The 17,064-nt window shown below is 55.8% G+C and overlaps 2 protein-coding genes across 4 annotated transcripts in view; one reads left to right on the top strand and one right to left on the bottom strand.

Annotated features, from left to right (window-relative positions):
- STARD5 (StAR related lipid transfer domain containing 5) lies at positions 1-10,775 on the top strand. The gene is made up of 6 exons (XM_008523304.2): positions 1-236; positions 951-1,000; positions 1,362-1,494; positions 6,108-6,225; positions 7,295-7,388; positions 10,136-10,775. The coding sequence occupies exons 1-6, from the start codon at positions 138-140 to the stop codon at positions 10,275-10,277; spliced, it is 636 nt and encodes a 211-aa protein (XP_008521526.1). The 5' UTR covers positions 1-137; the 3' UTR covers positions 10,278-10,775.
- Positions 10,776-14,087: 3,312 nt separating this feature from the next.
- IL16 (interleukin 16) overlaps positions 14,088-17,064 on the bottom strand; it is a 109,046-nt gene continuing 106,069 nt past the window's right edge. For all 3 annotated transcript variants that reach the window (XM_070617185.1, XM_070617180.1, XM_070617190.1), the window contains 2 exons: positions 16,742-16,864; positions 14,088-14,558 (listed from right to left, as the gene is read on the bottom strand). In XM_070617185.1, coding sequence (XP_070473286.1) covers positions 14,365-14,558; positions 16,742-16,864 — 317 coding nt within the window. In that variant the 3' untranslated portion in view covers positions 14,088-14,364. The remainder of the gene's footprint in view (positions 14,559-16,741; positions 16,865-17,064) is intronic.

A 17,064-nucleotide genomic window follows, 5' to 3' on the forward strand; every position in this document is an offset into this window, starting at 1 on the left:
GGGGGCGGAGGCGGGGCGGAGGCGGGGCGGGGTCGGGGCTCCGGGCTCCGTCCAGGCCGAGGCGTTCCGGCTGCGCAGATCTCGGGCAGGCGTCACGGGACACCTCTCCAGCTTCCCCGCGCGCAGCTCCCGGCGCGATGGACGGCGCGCTGGCCGCGCAGATGGGCGAGGCGGTGGCCGAGAAGGTGCTCCGGTACCGGCGAGACCGGTCGGGCTGGAAGATTTGCCAGGAAGGCGTGAGTGAGGAGCTGGGCGGGGAGGGGACCGGGGTCCCCGAAGCCCCCGGGCTCCTCCTCTCTCTGCTGTCTTTTGCGCTCCAGCCCCTGGAGCTGGATTGAGGAGGGATTGTTTCCTTAAAATGTAGGGATTGTTTTTCCTTAAAAAATAGTTGTCCTTAGGGGTTGTTTCCTTAAAAAATACTGGGCGTGCTGTGCACACAGTGTCCCCGGGAGGTAAGTAGCTGTCCCTTATTTCATTGAATGACGTGCCGAACGTTGCCTGGCTGGTACATGGGGGTTAGGATTAGAACCGGAAGCACCAGGCTCCGGAGCCTTCACTCCCTTCGTCGTCGCGGGAGCACCTCTCTCTGCCTTCCCAGGAGGGTGGCCTGGGAATAGCTTGGCTCGCTTGACGCTTATGATTTTTAACAAGTACGCCTAAATTGCTGGAGGAAGCAAAGTGCACGGTGGCTTTTAAGTTGTTTTAAAAACCATTCCAGTACTCTTGGAGTCAGCGAGTTAGGATCCCTTTCTCCCTCACGTTCTGTGGGGGATGGGGGGCAGCTCTGTCCAGGATGAGTCCCCACTCCGCCCCCTATCAGTTGGGTCACTTTAGAGAACCCCATCTCTTGAGGCTCCCCAACTCTGCTTATGTAGAATGGGAGTCTGGACCTGGTGATCTCCCAGAGCCCTTCTAGGTCTAAAATTCTGCGATTCTGTGCCTTTTGACAGAATGGAGTTTCAGTTTCCTGGAGGCCATCTGTGGAGTTTCCAGGGAATCTGTAAGTGCATGCCTTGTTCAAAGCTTGTCAGAGGGCCCACTCCCTTGCTGATGTCTCTGCTGTGCGTTTGCTTCCTTAAAGACGCCGATCAACCCTAACACCCTGGAATCAACTCTCCAGTTCTCTTCCAGAAAAGCTTCTGTTTTTAACTAAATGATTTCCAGCAGACTATATTCTTGTGAATGCTCACTGTCCATTTCTGCAGGCCTGAGGGGAGGTGGGCTGGTAGATCTCAGCCCCTTCTCTGCAAGGCTGTCCTAAAGAGGGCTGACGGACATGGCCTCTAGTCCTTGTATCTAATCCCAGGGTGATAAACAAATTCGATTGACGCCTTGGGGTCACATTCTTTCCTGTGCTTCAGGTACCGAGGAGAAGGCATTGTGAATGGGCCACCAGAGAAGGTGTGGGACTGCATAAAGCCACTTGCTGGGAGCCTACGAGAGCAGTGGGATGAGAACGTGTCCCATTTTGAAGTTATCCAAAGCATCACTGATGTAAGTCTTTCCAAACACGGTTATCCGCAGACGGTAACCTGACCCTGTGCCCTCTGGAGGGGGTCAGTGACACCTTTTGGCAAGGGGAGTACCTTGCAAAGCCCTGGTGCCCAGTGAACACAGGCTGCCTGCCACTTGCAACGCCAAGCCCAGCTTGGCTCAGGTACAGGTGGGAAACGGCGTGACTCAGAGAGGCAGAGACGCCCTAAACAGCTGAGAGAACACAGCAGCTGAGGGAGGAGGGCAGCGTGCACATGAGCTCCGAAGATGCTGAAGCTGTGCCTGGATTTGACCCGTCAGCTCTAGTTTGAAATGTTGCTCCTTAATGGGGCCACGATAATGAATTGAGAGAGTCCTGGCTGGAGAGTCCAGATTCTCTGCCAGCTGTGGGGCTGTGCCAGGTAGCAGCTTCTGGATGACAGTTCCTCCATTGGTAAGAAGTCCATGTTCTGGGCTAGCGCTGCCCGGTAGAAGTTTGTGCAATGGAGGGTATGTTCTGTAACTGGGCTGTCCGATACAGTAGCCACTAGCCCCATGTGGCCACGGGGCATTTGAAAGGTGCCTAGTTGGAGGAAATGAATTGTTAATTTTATTTAATTTTCATTACTCTCAATGTAAATTTAAATAGCCATGCGGAGCTAGCGGCTGCCATGTTAGACAGGATGGATCTAGATTGTCCTGTCCTGGGATCCTCTGTAGCATTAGGAACCCACCTTGTTTTGATTATAGAAGTTAAGGAGAAAAGAAATGTCACAGCCAAAACTAACAAGAAAGTTGCCTTGGGGAAATGCTGCCCACCTGTTTGACTTGAGTGGTGTCTTGATTTTGGCATCGGTGGACAGGGCGCCACCCTGTGGGGTGTTTACACAGGTGGTGGTGTGAAACTTGAAGCCATGGTTCTTTACTGGTCAGTTAGTAGGACCCGGGTGGTCTTTGTCTTGATCAAGAATTTGCATTTTAGTTCATTACAGTTCGTTATCACAAGAGTGTGTGTCCGAGTTCCCTGAAGGGTGGGACACATGCTCCTGGGGTACAAAAGGTGATATTAGCTCCTACACAGTCAACTGGGAAATTGAATCATGAGGTCACCCCACTTGAGTTCTTCTTTAATCTCTCAGCTAACTTGAAGGGGAGAATCTCAGTTAGGAGCACACGTGCCCTTGTCACCTGCTTGACACTTGATAACCTCTGTTATAACAAAACAGCTGGCCTCAGGCTCAGAATCAGAATGGAATCATCTCTCTTATCTATGTTTTGCAGTTGCCTTTTATTTGTGCCAAGTGATTCTCCCCCCACCCCCCTCCCAGTTTCTGATAGTTAAATTACTTCCTTTTTCAAAATGGATTTATCTACATTTTAAAAAGTGAACACACTTAGAGAGAAATATTGAGTGAATGACAATAGGTGCTACCAGAGACGGCAAAAAATTGTGAAAATAGTATGCAAATAATTGTGTACACATGGCTGGAGTTGAGGAAACGTGGATTGTTGCCCCTTAAAACATAATACAAATGTAATAACAGAATGATCGTAATGGGATTTTATTCTTGAAAGTGAAGTGGCTGCACTTTTTTAGCGTGTTTAGACTCCTTTGTCTGATACCGTGAGTGGTGAGACGTAGGAGAATGAAAGCTTTAGGAATTGTTGGGGGACCCCTGAGCTGCCCTGATGATCATTCGAGTGATAAGCAGCGTCACTTACTGAGCCCTTTTACACAATGCCACACGCTCAAAGCATTTCAGCTGAACACCTGGGGAAGGAAACTGTCCCCAGAGGTGGAGAGATGTACAAGGTTCACACAGATAATAAGTGGCAGAGCGGGCTCAAGAGCCTGCCACTGCCTCCAGGTCTCCAGGCTCCCGGCCTCCAGGTCTCCAGGCTCCCGGCCTCCAGGTCTCCAGGCTCCCGGCCTCCTAGCAACCCTAGCCCTCGCCCCAGCCCCAGGCTGGGTCCCGCTGACGGCTCCCTCAGCGGCCCCACAGGAGTGTGGTTTTGTCCATGCTCCTTTGTACCCAGAGCACCGTCCCGAGCCTGCCAGTGCTCAGAAGGCTGGGTGCCCACCTGTGCTGCGTTCTGTAGCAGCGTGCACATCGTTCTTACCTTCTTGGCCAATTTGCCAGGAGGGTTCGCTGGGAGATGCTGTAGGGTCTCTCTTCCCTGAGCAACCTGGCTCATCCCTGGGGGAGCATGCCTGCTTCCATTGCTTGGGCTGCTGATCGGGGCTGCACAGGACCCTCGATCCTTGGCACCCAGTTTCCTGAAGGCTGAGCCTGTGTCACCCCAAGGCAGCCCGCACCCCAGACCCTGCTTGACCCTATTGGTCCTCTAGTGCAACAGTCCAAATGTTTTGCTTGTGTACATCCAGCAGATTTTTGAGAAACTATACATCATCCTCACACATCTAGTTGACATCTGAAATTGTCATCATAAATTGCAAAGTGTGTCATTTTTAACCTGTAATAAATCTGGTGACTTTGAACAAAACGATGACATCATTCTTTTAGATGTATCTAAGTAACATGGATTTTTATTTACTATCATCCATTTAAAAAATATGTGAAGAGATTTTCCGTAAATAGCAACTTTATATCATTTTTCCTTTGAACTCAAATTTCAGGTTCCATGTAGCCTACTGAATTTTACCCTAATATGTTTATTCTAATATATCCTAATATATATCCTCATATATATAATCCTAATATATATCTATTCTAATATATGAATATGTATATAAATTGAAATTAAATTTTGAAAAATCATATGTTTCCTGTGACTATAAGGCTCAAAATGTTAAAAAAAATCTACATTGAAAGATGAGTGGAACTTATTAAAATAATATTATGTTACAAATGTTGATGAAGGACCATCAAACGTGAAAAGTAAAATATTTCACATCCCTTAATGAGATGGATGGGAGGTCTTTTTCTAGGTAATTCATGTGTTCGTGAAAAGATATGACTTATTGCCAGAAAGATCCAGCCTTCAGTGGACATTTACTGCAAAAACAGGAAAACCCAGTGAGCTTAGTTTTCCTAAAAGCAGAGGCAGTGACAGCTGGTGGCTCCTTGTTATTTAGTGAAACAATGAAAATGCGAAGAATGGGCCCTTCCTTGCATGTTGGTATTTAGCAGCATGATTTTGTCAAATCTCAAATCTTTTAACTCTGGGATGGATGGACTGCACCGGGCGTGTTGTGTTTATAACGCGTGCTGCCACCCTCACTGTTTCTTCCCAGTGTCGTCTCCATCTGGCCTCCACATGCTCCTTCAGGAACATGCATTTTGCAGCAGTAACAAGGAGTAGAAGCTGCATAGTTATTTAAAAAAAAAATTATTTTCATCGCTTCTGCCATTCTGACACAAAATATCAGAATTCAGGAAAGGCGAAACTACCGTGTTTATAACAGCAAGCTTTCACCTTTAGAAAGAACATGCTCCAGGAAGGGGAAGGCACGAAATTCCAGCTCCAGCATGTGATGCTCTCAAGAAATATGGAGTCGGCGTCCCCGAGTGTCCCTTTGGACGCTGGGGAATTCGCAGCCCGAGACGGTGTGGGGTAGGAAGAATCCAGAAAGATGGGGTGTGTGGTGCCTTTTCAAGAGGGGAAGGAGAACCTGCAGCTCGTTGGCAGGCGGGTCATTTTAGGAAGAAGGCCTCGTGGAGGCCGAGTCGTCAGGTGCTCAAAGGCCCCCAGGTCACGTGCCCACCCTGAACCTCATACCCCAAGGTCAAAGGTTTCTCAGCAACACACGGTGCCTGAGTCTTAGTACCCAAAGGGAGAAGACAGAGAGGGAGAGACCTTCTCCATCACTTTTGGCCTGGCCCCCAGACGTCTCCCAGCACTGCCCGTCCTCGGGCCCGACTTGTGCTTCTTCACTGTGACCTTGAGAGGACTGGGGCCCTGCAGGGGGAGGGGATAGCGGGGTGAAGCATGGGATGGTTTGGGGTGTCTTGGCTTACAGAGTGGAGAGTGGACTTGGTGGCATATTCTGAGATCAGGGGAGGTCCAGGGGGTGCACCCCCCCAGGGCCAGGACCAGGGGAAACCAGAAAACTGTGCAGGACACATGTTCAAGGGGTCCTGCTCGCAGGGCTGGGTAAGGGTGAGGTCAGCCATGGGGTGGGAAGCAGTGGCCTCTCTTGCCTTACCCTTGGCCTGGCCATCTTCAAGTCACATCTCCTCCACAAGCTTTAGGTCAATTCCTTCGTCTCTCCAAGCCTTAGTTTCCTCACCTGTCAGATGGGTTCAAGGTACCCATTTCTCAGGACTGTGAGGGACAACTGGGAGCCTGGACCAGCCAGGCTCTTACCAGGTGCTCAGTCAACGGCAGCTCTTAGATCTTTGAGACGTGAGCTCAGAGTGGCCCTCCTCCGCCATGGGCAGCCCGTGTCATAGCCGTGGACCTTACACACTGGGTGTGTTTCAGTGACACCTGGCACTTCCATGGTGGCTCCACGCTAGACCCTCTGGCTCACAGCGCCGCCCTACTGTCCATGCTGTTCCCCTTTTCTGGACCCTAGGGACAGGTGTGGGTTGATGATGGGGACTGAGTGGGGCATTGGCCGGAGAAGACGGCTGGCCCTCAGGTGCGCTGGACTCCCCTTGCTTTGGCAGACGCTGTGCGTAACCAGAACCGCCACCCCCTCGGCCGCCATGAAGCTCATCTCCCCCAGAGACTTTGTGGATGTGGCGCTGGTCAAGAAGTATGAGGACGGGACCATCAGTTCCAACGGTGAGTGACGGCGGGGGACTCTCTCCACACCTGCCCAGGTCCTTGGGGGCCGCTGACCCGCTGGACATCCCCGGGGGACTCACAGCTGGGTCCCCGGCCCTGTGCATGCCTCACCCTGTCGAGTTTGGCGGCTTCTGTGCCGCAAAGGGCTGAGGCGGGGGAGTCCACATGCGAGCGAGTTTATTTGGGTCTCAGATTCGGTCAGCACCACTTTCGTCCCTGCCAAGGCTCGTGGTCGGTGCCCTCGACATGTACATTAGCGTTGGCATCACACCTCAGGCTGCAGTGACGCCCTGGGCCTGGGAGCACCTGGTGGGAGGGTTGTGGGCTGTGCGCTCCCTCCCGCCTGGCCACGAGCAGAGTTCCCACCGCTCACGTGTGGTGCCTCCTTCTGGAGCCTGCAGCCCCGCCGTCCTCCGGGTCTCACCCCTAGGCGGGTGGTGGGTGCATGCCCACCACTGTCGGCTGAGGTTCCAGAGGGCGCCCTCCCCTTCTCGTCCCCAGCCTGACGTCCTGGAATGTTCTTTTCTCTACTGTTCTGGTGGCTTTGGGGAAGCTGAGGACGTGAGTGTATGCACGTACGTGTGTGTGTGCGTGTGTGTATGATGTGTGTGTGCATTCGTGTGCATGTGTGTGAGCATGAGTATGTGTATGTGCATGAGTGTGTGTACATGTGTGAGCATGAGTATGTGTGCGTGTGTGTTCATGTGCATATGTGTGTGGGCCTGTGTGCATGTGTATGTGTGCGTGTGTGTACATGTGTGAGTGAGTGTATGTGTGCATGTATATGAGTTTGTGTGTGAGCATGTGTATGTGCAAGCATGAGTGTGTGAGCGTGAGTGTGTGTGTGAGCATGTGAGTGTGTGCATGTGTGTGAGCGTGAGTGTGTGTGTGTGTGTGAGCATAAGGGACAAGGGCTGGGGGAAGGAGGGGCTCAGGCCAGTAGCAGGGCCCCTGGCTGAGTGCTCAGGCTCCAGGCGATGGTCTGTGTGCACGGTGGCTGCCCTTCGGCGGCCCTGGCCCGCCTGTCTGAGCTGCAGCTCACTGACCACCTCGCTCTGTCTTCCAGCCACGAATGTGGAGCATCCGTCCTGTCCCCCGAAGCCGGGCTACGTGAGAGGGTTTAACCATCCCTGCGGTTGCTTCTGTGAGCCTGTGCCGGGGTAAGGATGACCGCGGCTTCCCTGTGGGCTTTCTGGTTGATGGGCACGCTGGTCATGATTCACAGGAATAAAGTGCCTTGCAGCTCTTAGGCACAGACGCTGCAGAGCACCGACGTATGCATCAGCAATGTCACATGCAAGGGCACCGGGCACATGGGAGAGAGCTGGGGAGGCACGGTTCTTATCTGTGAGGCGAGGACTCCTACCAGCCCCAGGCGGGCTGGGCAGATGCTGTGGTCCCATTTAGCAGATGAGGAAACTGAAGCTCAGGGAGGTCAGGTGGTCTGTCCGGGGTCACAGGCAGGTCGTGCAAGCCTGAGCGCCAGGTCCTGTCTCCCGGGCTCTCTGAGCTGCATCCACCAGCCTGGAGCGGCCACGAGGCTGGCCATCCCCACCCCTTACCATACGGTGCTCGTCTCCCCGCAGTGAGGAACCATGTGGAGGGGCTCAGGCTGCTGGGAGATTCTGACACCAGGAGTTGGCCCAGAACGGAGCCCAGCACGGTTCTGGCCCTGTTTTCTCACATCATCGCCAGGTTTTCACCAGGAACGTCCTGTGTACTGATAACCCCCAGGTCTTAGTTTATCTGGAGCCCACCCAGGCTGACAATGAGGGCGTGTCCCCATGTAAGCGTGCGACCCACGCACGGAAACCAGGAGGGGGTGTCTGCCTTCACCATGCGGGCCAGGGGGAGGGCTGTGGGCCTCAGCGTTTTACTAAACCAGATCCAGCACCTCCAGGAGCTCTTTGTGCTGAGCTGGCTTTTCAGATGTCCTGTGGAAGACGTACCTTAAACGTTGCAAAACTTTATGAGCTTGAAAATAGCCTTGCTGTTCTCTGACACGCTGCCCCACCACACACTCGCACATGCATGCACACATACAGACACACAGTGCCCACACGTGCATGCACACACATGCACACACACGTGCACAAGGCACATGCATACACACATGTGCACACACGCACATGCATGCACACAGGCACACGCACACATGCATGCACACACACCCCTGCACTTGGTTTTGGTCACCCCGTGCAGAGGAACTTTCTGAGTAGGCGGCAGCTCTCTCTCCCTCGGGTTGAACCCCTGGGAGAACACACACTGGGATGAGGACCATCTTGCCCCCTGCCGGTCAGCAGAGGTGACCACGTGGACTCTGCAGACGGGGTTGTTGGGCCGGGAGGGTCCCACGAAACCCAGCTAGTGTGGGGTTTCGACTCAGCCTCTTGAAAGCGTTCTGTGTTCCAATAACGCCTCGTACGAGAGTCTGCTGCGAGCCGAGCTGTTCTGAGGCAGGCCATCTGAACCCGTGCCCATGGCGATTCCCATCCTAGGAATACAGGTCTGTTGTAGGTGCAGTGCACTCAACAGACGATGCTACAGCAGCATCAGCAGCAAACGCTTGCACGGCTCTGCTGTGTGCCAGGCGCTATCCCAAGCAGTTTACCAGTTGACTCATTCTCATTCTTACAACAACCATAGGTACTGTATTATCCCCATTTTCTAGATAAGGACTCGGGGGTACAGAGAGGTTCTGTTGCTTACCCAAGATCACACAGTCAGGGAGCGATAGAGCCACAGTTTAAACCCAGGCATCTGACTCCAGAATCAGTACCTTTAGCCTAGATGTTGGCCCTCAAAACAGATAAGTGTCTCCCCTCCGGGAGCTTAGATTCTCGTGGGAGCAGGGGAGAGGGTCAGGACACACACAGTCATTATGTCAAATGTACACGCCTCTAGTTCTCAGCCGTTAAGACTTTGGAGGAAACTCAAGCCCAAGAAAGGTGCTGGGGAAGTGAGCATCCGGGGGGGGGGGTCATCAGAGGCCTCCCTGATAGGAGTTTGAGCCACGCACAACGCAGGGGCCTTGGTCGTGTCAGTGGGGGAGCACTCCTGGCAGAGGAACGGGCAGGTCCACCTCCTGAGGGGAGAAGGGAAGTCGCAGCAGCCAGGTCCACACTCTGTGCAGAGACGATGGGAGTGGAGCAGAGGAGCTGTCCACCATCCTGCCCCACTCCTCTGCTGCCTGCCCGCCTCTGGCCTCAGCTGCCTCATCTGTGCACCCAGAAGGGGGCAGGGTTCCAGGGGTCCCCTCTTCCCAGCCCGTGACCTCTGGGCGGCAGGACGCGTGTGGTGGGCCGATGCTGTGCTGAGTGGGCTCCTGATGACTCTGGTGCTGTTGGCAGCGCCGTCCGAGTGAAATGCCAGCAGGTCCCCACAGAGCCCCCGCCTTTGTCCTGGGACGTGTGCGACTGTGAGGCCCCGCCCGGGAGGGTGAGAGTGGAGAGGCAGAGCCCACCTTAGCGCTGTTAGGAGAATGGCTTTGCCCTTGCAGACCCCTCGAAAGAGTCACAGGAGCCCCCGGGGTTCCCAGACTGTCTGGAGGACGCTGAGTGGACGGGGGCCGTCTGCGAGTTCCTCCTGGGGCGTGGCACGGAGTGAGTTCTCCAGAGTCCTCTGCGACTGATCGGGGGTGCAGAGGACTAGTGCTCTGCCTGGGCTGGAAGTTGGGGATCCTTTCCACCTGGCAGCCCAGTGGGGCCGCGGAAGGCTCCCCAAGAGGCCATTCCCCCTCCTAAAATCAGCAGGTGCAGAGGGGCCCCCAGGCAGCGAGTCAGCGAGGGTCAGACAAGGTCTCCGTGTGACGCTGTCTCTCCCGGGCTGGCCGTCCTCGCCCGTCCCGACGCTCGACCCAGATTCCTCCACCCCAGACGGGTGATGCAGCTCTGCTGTTCCTCCCCAGGGAGCCCAACAAGACCAACCTGGTCGCCTTCTTCCAGACCGACCTCAGCGGCTACCTCCCGCGCAGCGTGGTCGACTCCTTCTTTCCGCGCAGCATGGCTGGATTTTATGCCAACCTTCAGAAAGCTGTGACGAAGTTGTAAGACTGATGTTCTCGCTCATTGGCCGAGAACTCCCGCCACTCGTCGCTGGGACAACAGAGAGCGGGGGAGACCAAGGGCCCGTCTCCGCCCTTCGGAATCTGCTGGTGGGCAGCTCATCCCGGGAACACCGGCCCCACCGGCTCCCGCTCCTCTTTCCTCCACTCGGGGCGGCGTGGGGAAGCCAGTCAACTGTTCCGCACTCTGCTGGTCGTCCAAACACACCTCCTCTGGCCACCAGACAGGGACTCAGCCCGGGCTCCGCGCGACGCTCGTGATGCACTGGGGCCCAAAGCCTTTATGTGCCGGTCACCTCCAGGACCACGGTCCCCTGTTCGTCTAAAAGAATCAATACTAGAAACCAGGCTGCTGCCTTTTTAGAGTCTGAGACCCATGCCGCGGAGCCCCATGGATGTTTCCTGGCGCCACGGTGCTGGGTGTTCCCTCTAAAGAGATGTCAGCCTGGGAAATGGTGCTTCGAATAAATTAGATGACATTAAAGACGAATGCTTCCCGTATTCCTTCTCCTCTCTCTTCCACTTGAGTCGGTTGTTTCTCTGTTTTCCCCCCGCGTGAGTTAAGTTGTACACGCTCCCTGGAACCAGGTGGTTTGCATCTGGTGAAGGCCCAATCTGAAGCCTCAGGGCCGGTCCTCTTTGGAGCTGGTTCGGAATTTAGCAAACCGCCCCTGCCCACGGGCGGGACTGGAGGGAGCCCGCTCGTCCCTGGCCATTGTCTTCGCTTGTCCTCTATGGTAGAGGCTGGGCAGGAGTCCTCTGGCCTCCAGGCCCTGCCAGGCGTCGTGTTGCGAGCGCAAAGGTGGAAGATTAGCCCCTCGAGTCTCTGCTGTGAGACAGCCAGCCCCCCGGGGCCTGCTCACCCGGGTGAGTCATCAGGACCCGGGAGCACAGCCTTGCCTCGTGGAAGGGGCCCAGGCAGCCGCATGACTTCTTTGCTCTCTCCAGTCAGGGCCACACCATCCTGTGTGGGATTCCCCAACACCCACTGGCAGCCTCGGGGGGAAGATCTCTCGTATGTCTGACCAGAGTCCCCTCATGTGGCAGCTGCTCAGGCTACCAGCGTCTGTGCAGGAAATTTCCAGAGTCCTGAGCTTTCTTTATTCCTCCTAATGGAACAGTCCCCGGGTGTCACAATAACGTCCTCCCCTCCTCTGAGTCCTGGGGTGACTAACTCCCGAATGTGCAGAGATCTGAGCAAGTTTAAGACACGAGAGCTTGGGGTCAGGGCTCAGAAAGCCGCCTTGTTTCCGTGTTCCAAGGCCACTGCAAACCCCGCGTCCTGCCGTTAAGACCATCCGGTGAACTCCCTCTGCTCATCAAGAAATCTTCATTGGACTCTTGGATTCTCTTAGGTTTCCTTCATCCATTCAGTGAATGCTGACCGGGTGGGTCGCTGCTTTGTGCCTGGTGCTGTTCTGTATCAGCTCCTCGGGAGTCCTATCTCCCATCCGGCCACTTCTGGGCACGCCAGCCCCGGAGACCCCTGAAAGCGGAGGTCTTACTGAGATGGGGCCACCCTGAGCAGCCCTATCTAGCCAGGCTGGAGGCTGGCCTCCCACGGACCTGTCTCTCTGGGCCCCCTGGGTGTCCTGGGCATCTGCTGGCATCGGGGCAAACTTGTGAGCACTGGAGTAGGAGTCAAAAAACATGCATCGGGGCCAAGCCCTGAGAAATGGTGCTCTTAGTCACTTCACAGCTCTGTGTTTTGACTTGTTTTCTTTAAAGGAAAATACGGAGACATGAACGCCCGTCCCGGTGTGGCCTGCTTCTTGAGACTCAGTGCAAATGAGAGAACATGTGAGTCAGTAAAATGCTGTGCAAAGCGAAGGACTGGGGCTGCCCGGGACAGGCCCCTGGGTGGACTCATTTCCATGGAGATTTAACATGGATCCGTGATTGTTAGCTGTGCTGTTTGCGGTGTTTGGGGAAGATGGAAAACATTGTTTTCTGCACCCGTGGTCGCTGCAAAGAGCTGGCTGCCGAGAGCCAGCCTCACGTGTGAATCGCAGCCTTGTGGGGCTCAAATGGAGGAGCTTTCGTTTTAGGACTTCCTTGCTGGTTCCTGAAGACCCCTCGGCCTGGAACCTGGAATCCTGGGCCACAGTAGCGTCCTCAGTGGCCCTGTTTGAGCTGGGGGAGGGAGGGACCTGCAGACGGGAGGTGGCACTGGGGGGCCGTGGGCTCACCCACAGCTGCACCCTGTTCTTAGCCTCTCCCAACTCGCTCACCCAATTTGCCTGGTCCCCCAAAGAGGCTTCTTGTGTCCCGGGCCTGTGGGCAGTGCTGTGCCCATCGTGTCACCCCTCCCGGTCCTCCCGGAAAGCCACTTTGTCCTTCCCCAGGTTGATCCACGTGTGTCACCTGGCGGCTGGCTGGGGGACCAAAGCAATTGCCTGATTGGAATTGTCACTGTGTGCGTGCCTGTGAGACGTGGCGATGGGGTGTGAGTCTCTGTGGCCTCGTGGCCCAGCCCTGGGCGGGTGGCCGGTGACATCCCGCAGGAGTGGGGGTTGAATCGAGTCGCACCTTCCATTGCTAGATCCTGCTCATCTTTGGCATTTCCAGTAAATCTGAAGAGCCGATACAGACAGCATCTCACCGTTCTTGTCTGCTCTGGGGTTCGACGACATTCAGAAAGGGACGCACAAGGCAACAGGCAGGACACGAACTAAGCCTGTTACTTCTCAGGGTGACTAGGATGGCACACTGACGCCCAATGAGATGCAGCAACGAAAGGGACCGGCGTGATGATCAGGACCCCAGGTGGGGCCGAGGGTTCATTGCCGGGAAACAGACGCTTAGCTTCCTGGTCCCTGGAGAAGCTGCCAGAGTCCCTTCACGTGTCCCCATGGAGGCTGGTCTGGGTGTGACTGCTTCTGTGTTGCGTCTGTGGTCTTTCTTTGCTGGGTCTTCCCTGTCCAGATCTTGGCAGTCAGGCATGGAGAGGTGACCAGACCCAGTCTCCCTGTGGCCCGGCTCTCGGAGCATTTTCCCCACAGCACCCTGCACTCAGGCGCCTGGGCCTCTGTCTGGTCCTTTCCCAGCTGAGTCTCCTTCCCAGATAAGTCACCCCCTCTGGGCCTCGGTGCCCTCCATACGACGGGACACACCACTCTTCCGTGATGCTGCCGTGATCCCTGAAGACTGTGTCCATTCGATGCCAACGCAGCTTGGCACACGTGGGCAGTGCTGGCGATTTCCCCTTACCCTCCCCCGCCCCTGCTGGTGCGTTCTGTTGACGCAGCCGTCCGCCCTCTGGGTCTCACCCTATTCCTCCTTGTTTACTCGCTCTACCACCGGGCCCGCCCGTGCCTGCGAGCATGTCTCCAACCCAACCAAAACCAGTATTGCAAGTGCTTAAGGTGTTAGATTGTGTCTCCCAAAGCGGCCCCAGCTCTGTTCGCTCGCACCCAGCTCTGGTGACCATTCAGCAGAGGGACGTTGTTCGACTTCCGAGGCAAGGTCAGAAAAAGGATGCGGCCCCTTGTCTGCGTCTCATTCTCTGCAGAGACTCCCCAGCCACCGTGTTGTGAGGAGGCCAAGGCCGCAGGAGAGGCCACCAGTGGGTGTTCAGCCACCCTGCCGGGCTCCCAGCCAACAGCCAGCGTGCGAGTGCGCGACCTTTGAACCTTTGAGTTGCTCCTGCTGACACCAAGTGAGCAGGATGAACTGTCCACACCGCCCCCCTGAGCTCTGCCCACGTTGCCCATTCATGAGAAAAACAAATGTCGCTGTTTGTGGTGGACGGCCACACAGTTAAAGTCCTGGGAAAATCTGCAAAGCGGGACACGGGTTTCAGATCAAATGGTAATAAATCCTCTTTATTTACAGTTCTACACAATATGAGCATCGCGCTCTCTCTAGACATAGTCTGTAGTTGTGTCAGCCCCAGTGTGACGCCGCCCTTACCTTTGGGACAACCCTCTTACAGGGGGTGTCCCAGAGGGTCCAGAGCAGAGCAGCATCCACCAGGAGGCCCCCGTGTGCTGTCCCCCACCGGGCGTGGTTAGCAGTGACCCTGAGAACGAGCAGCCGTGAGGAGCCGCGTGCTGTTGGCCTCGGTGCTCCGCCTAGGAGTCACCAACGGCTGTGGTCCCCTTGGACTGAAGGCTTTTCCTCCTGATGACGATCGTGACGGGCCCGTCGGGCAACGCCTTGATGACGTTCCAGGCTTCAAACCGCGTGAGGCCCTGCACGGCAGTGCCAGCCAGGTGTAAGATCTCGTCTCCAGGCTGGACCGTCTCACTCTGCTCTGAGGCCGCCCCTGAGATGAGGGAGGAGAAGAAAATGGGTCCCACAGGTCAGAGGGCAACAAGGGAAGTCGCCCCCCGCACTTGGTCTCCGAGGAGCCAGGACAGCTCGGGAGGGTGCGGGGTCCCCATCCCTCGGACGGTGGTTCTAAAATGAGTCGTCTCATAAAATGGGGACTCAGGGGTCAACACCCCAGGCTCTAGCTCTCTGTGGCCTTTGGGGAAGTGTCACCCACACTGTCCCCAGAGAAGGGAGACTCTGGGCAGCTCCACACAGAGGCTGGCTGGGGAGACTTCCAAGGTCATAGCAGACTCTGAGGGACTGAATGCTCTTCCACGCTCCCTCGGACGCCGTCCCAGCATCCCACCCCTCACGTGTGGTCCCCCCTTCTAATGAGGTGGCCAGGCAACGGGTGGCCTGGAAGGGAGCTGCTGGGATTTTCACGCAACAGTCTTCACGGCGCTTTTGGCTCTGAACAGCCTGGAGAAGACTCCTGGGCCCACGTAAATAGGACATGACCATACTTGGCTCCCGCTCTCCCAAAGCTGCCCGTGGGAAGAGAGCTAAGTTACCACTTATGTCAAAAGAAATGTTCCTGTCCATTTGACACAACGATCTTCACAAATGTTGACTAAGAGCAGAAGATACTGGCACTGATGATAACAATACAGATATAGCTAACGTATGCTGGGCAATTATATGCAATAGGCATTGTGCTAACATGTTGCATTATGGCCGCCGTCCTACAAGGTACCTGCTGTTAGTTTCCCCTTTTGCTGGGGAGGAAACCAAAGACTCAGGTAACTCGCTCAGAGCTTTATGCTGCTAAGTAGTGGGGCCTGGGCTTGAGCCAGACCTTCCGGCTCCAGAATCCACGTCCCTTGGTACCACATCCCCTGCAGGGGCGGACTCACCCGCACTGAGGCAAACGGGGCCGGGATGGCGAACTGACTTGCCTGAGGGCATGCTGCCAGTAGTGGCAGAGCCAACACCGGACGCCTGGTCTCTTGATTTTGAACTCTGTGCTCATTGCAAATCGACCTTCAGAAGTTTAAAATGTCTGTCCCAGAACTGGGGTAAACATGGACTCCTGGGCGCATCCGAGTGCACCCCAGTGCCCTCGCCATGTTCATGGCTGCAGCGGAGCATCCTCTAAAACAGCCACTCTGAGTGGGAACTCGGGGGCCCTAAGAGCCTGTAGACACACACCCTCCCCTCTTGCATGGATGAGGGGCCTCAGGCCAGGGGGCAGTGGTCATTCGGCACAAGCAGGGACCAGAATCGAGGCCCCTCGACTCCCCGTGCCGTGCTCGTCTCTCCACCTCTCCTTGCTCTGTGGCTCAGAGGCTCCACCTCGAGAAGCAGCAGAGTCGGGGTGGCCTCACGCCGCAGCTGTAGCCCATTCGCATTCTCGCAGGAAGACCCAGCTGACCGCCACTCAGGCAGGCTTGCACCCAATCCGTGATGATCGAATATCAGAATTCTAAACAAGGGGCAGCAGCCCACGGACCCAGGACTAAGGCGAGGCCGGTGGGGACGAGGCGTGCAAGTGGAAAGTCGGGCTCTGTCTTTATTTAAAACTTGGATATTTTGTGGGGCTGGCCCCGTGGCCCAGTGGTTAAGTTCGCGTGCTCCTCTGCAGGTGGCCCAGTGTTTCGTTGATTCAAATCCTGGGCGCAGACCTGGCACTGCTCATCAAACCACGCTGAGGCAGCGTCCCACATGCCACAACTAGAAGGACCCACAACTAAGAATATACAACTATGTACTGGGGGGCTTTGGGGGGAAAAAGGAAAAAAATAAAATCTTTAAAAAAGAAAAAACTTGGATGTTTTGTTTCTTATGGGCATTTATCTTTTAAGAATAGCGCATTGAAATAGTATTTGTCCTGATGGCTGAGTATGTCGGGGCCACCTTACATTTTGCACCACAGAGGGTGGTGCCTCCCTTGCCCCCCTGCCCCATGCCCCAGCCCTGAGCCCAGGGCTCAGTCGCTTACGAGGACCCAGCAGAATAGAGGGTTTAGCAGGATGTCAGAGCCAAGGAGAAAAGAAGTGAGTCCTTAAGAGGCCGGCCTGCCTCTCAGGGGGCACAGGAAGCCGACACGGCCTTGCAGGTGCCCGGAAGCTTCTGAGGGCTTGCCCCCGCCCTCCCCCACCGGGGGAGAATGCCGACAGCTAGGTACACACACCTCACCTTTGAAAATCCGGTTAACAGTGAGAGGCTTGTCCCCGTGCAGGGAGCCCTTCCCGCCCTCCAGGCTGAAGCCCAGCCCCGCGGAGGTCTTCTCCAGCGTCACCGTGCAGACCGTGGCCTCCGCTGCAGAAGAACACAGGGCTTTGGTCGGGACACCCTCCCCTCCCGGCCACCGGTGCCCAGGCCTCAGGGAGCCCGCTGTGCTCCTGCACACGTGCGTGCAAACACAGTCCCGCATCTCGGGCCGCACGCGATGCTGGCCACAGGTCCTTGGGGCCACAAATTACTGAACGGCCCCCCAGGGCTGGTGCCAGGGGCCCCCG

This window comes from Equus przewalskii, chromosome 1, assembly GCF_037783145.1.
Source record: "Equus przewalskii isolate Varuska chromosome 1, EquPr2, whole genome shotgun sequence".
Lineage (NCBI taxonomy): Eukaryota > Metazoa > Chordata > Mammalia > Perissodactyla > Equidae > Equus > Equus przewalskii.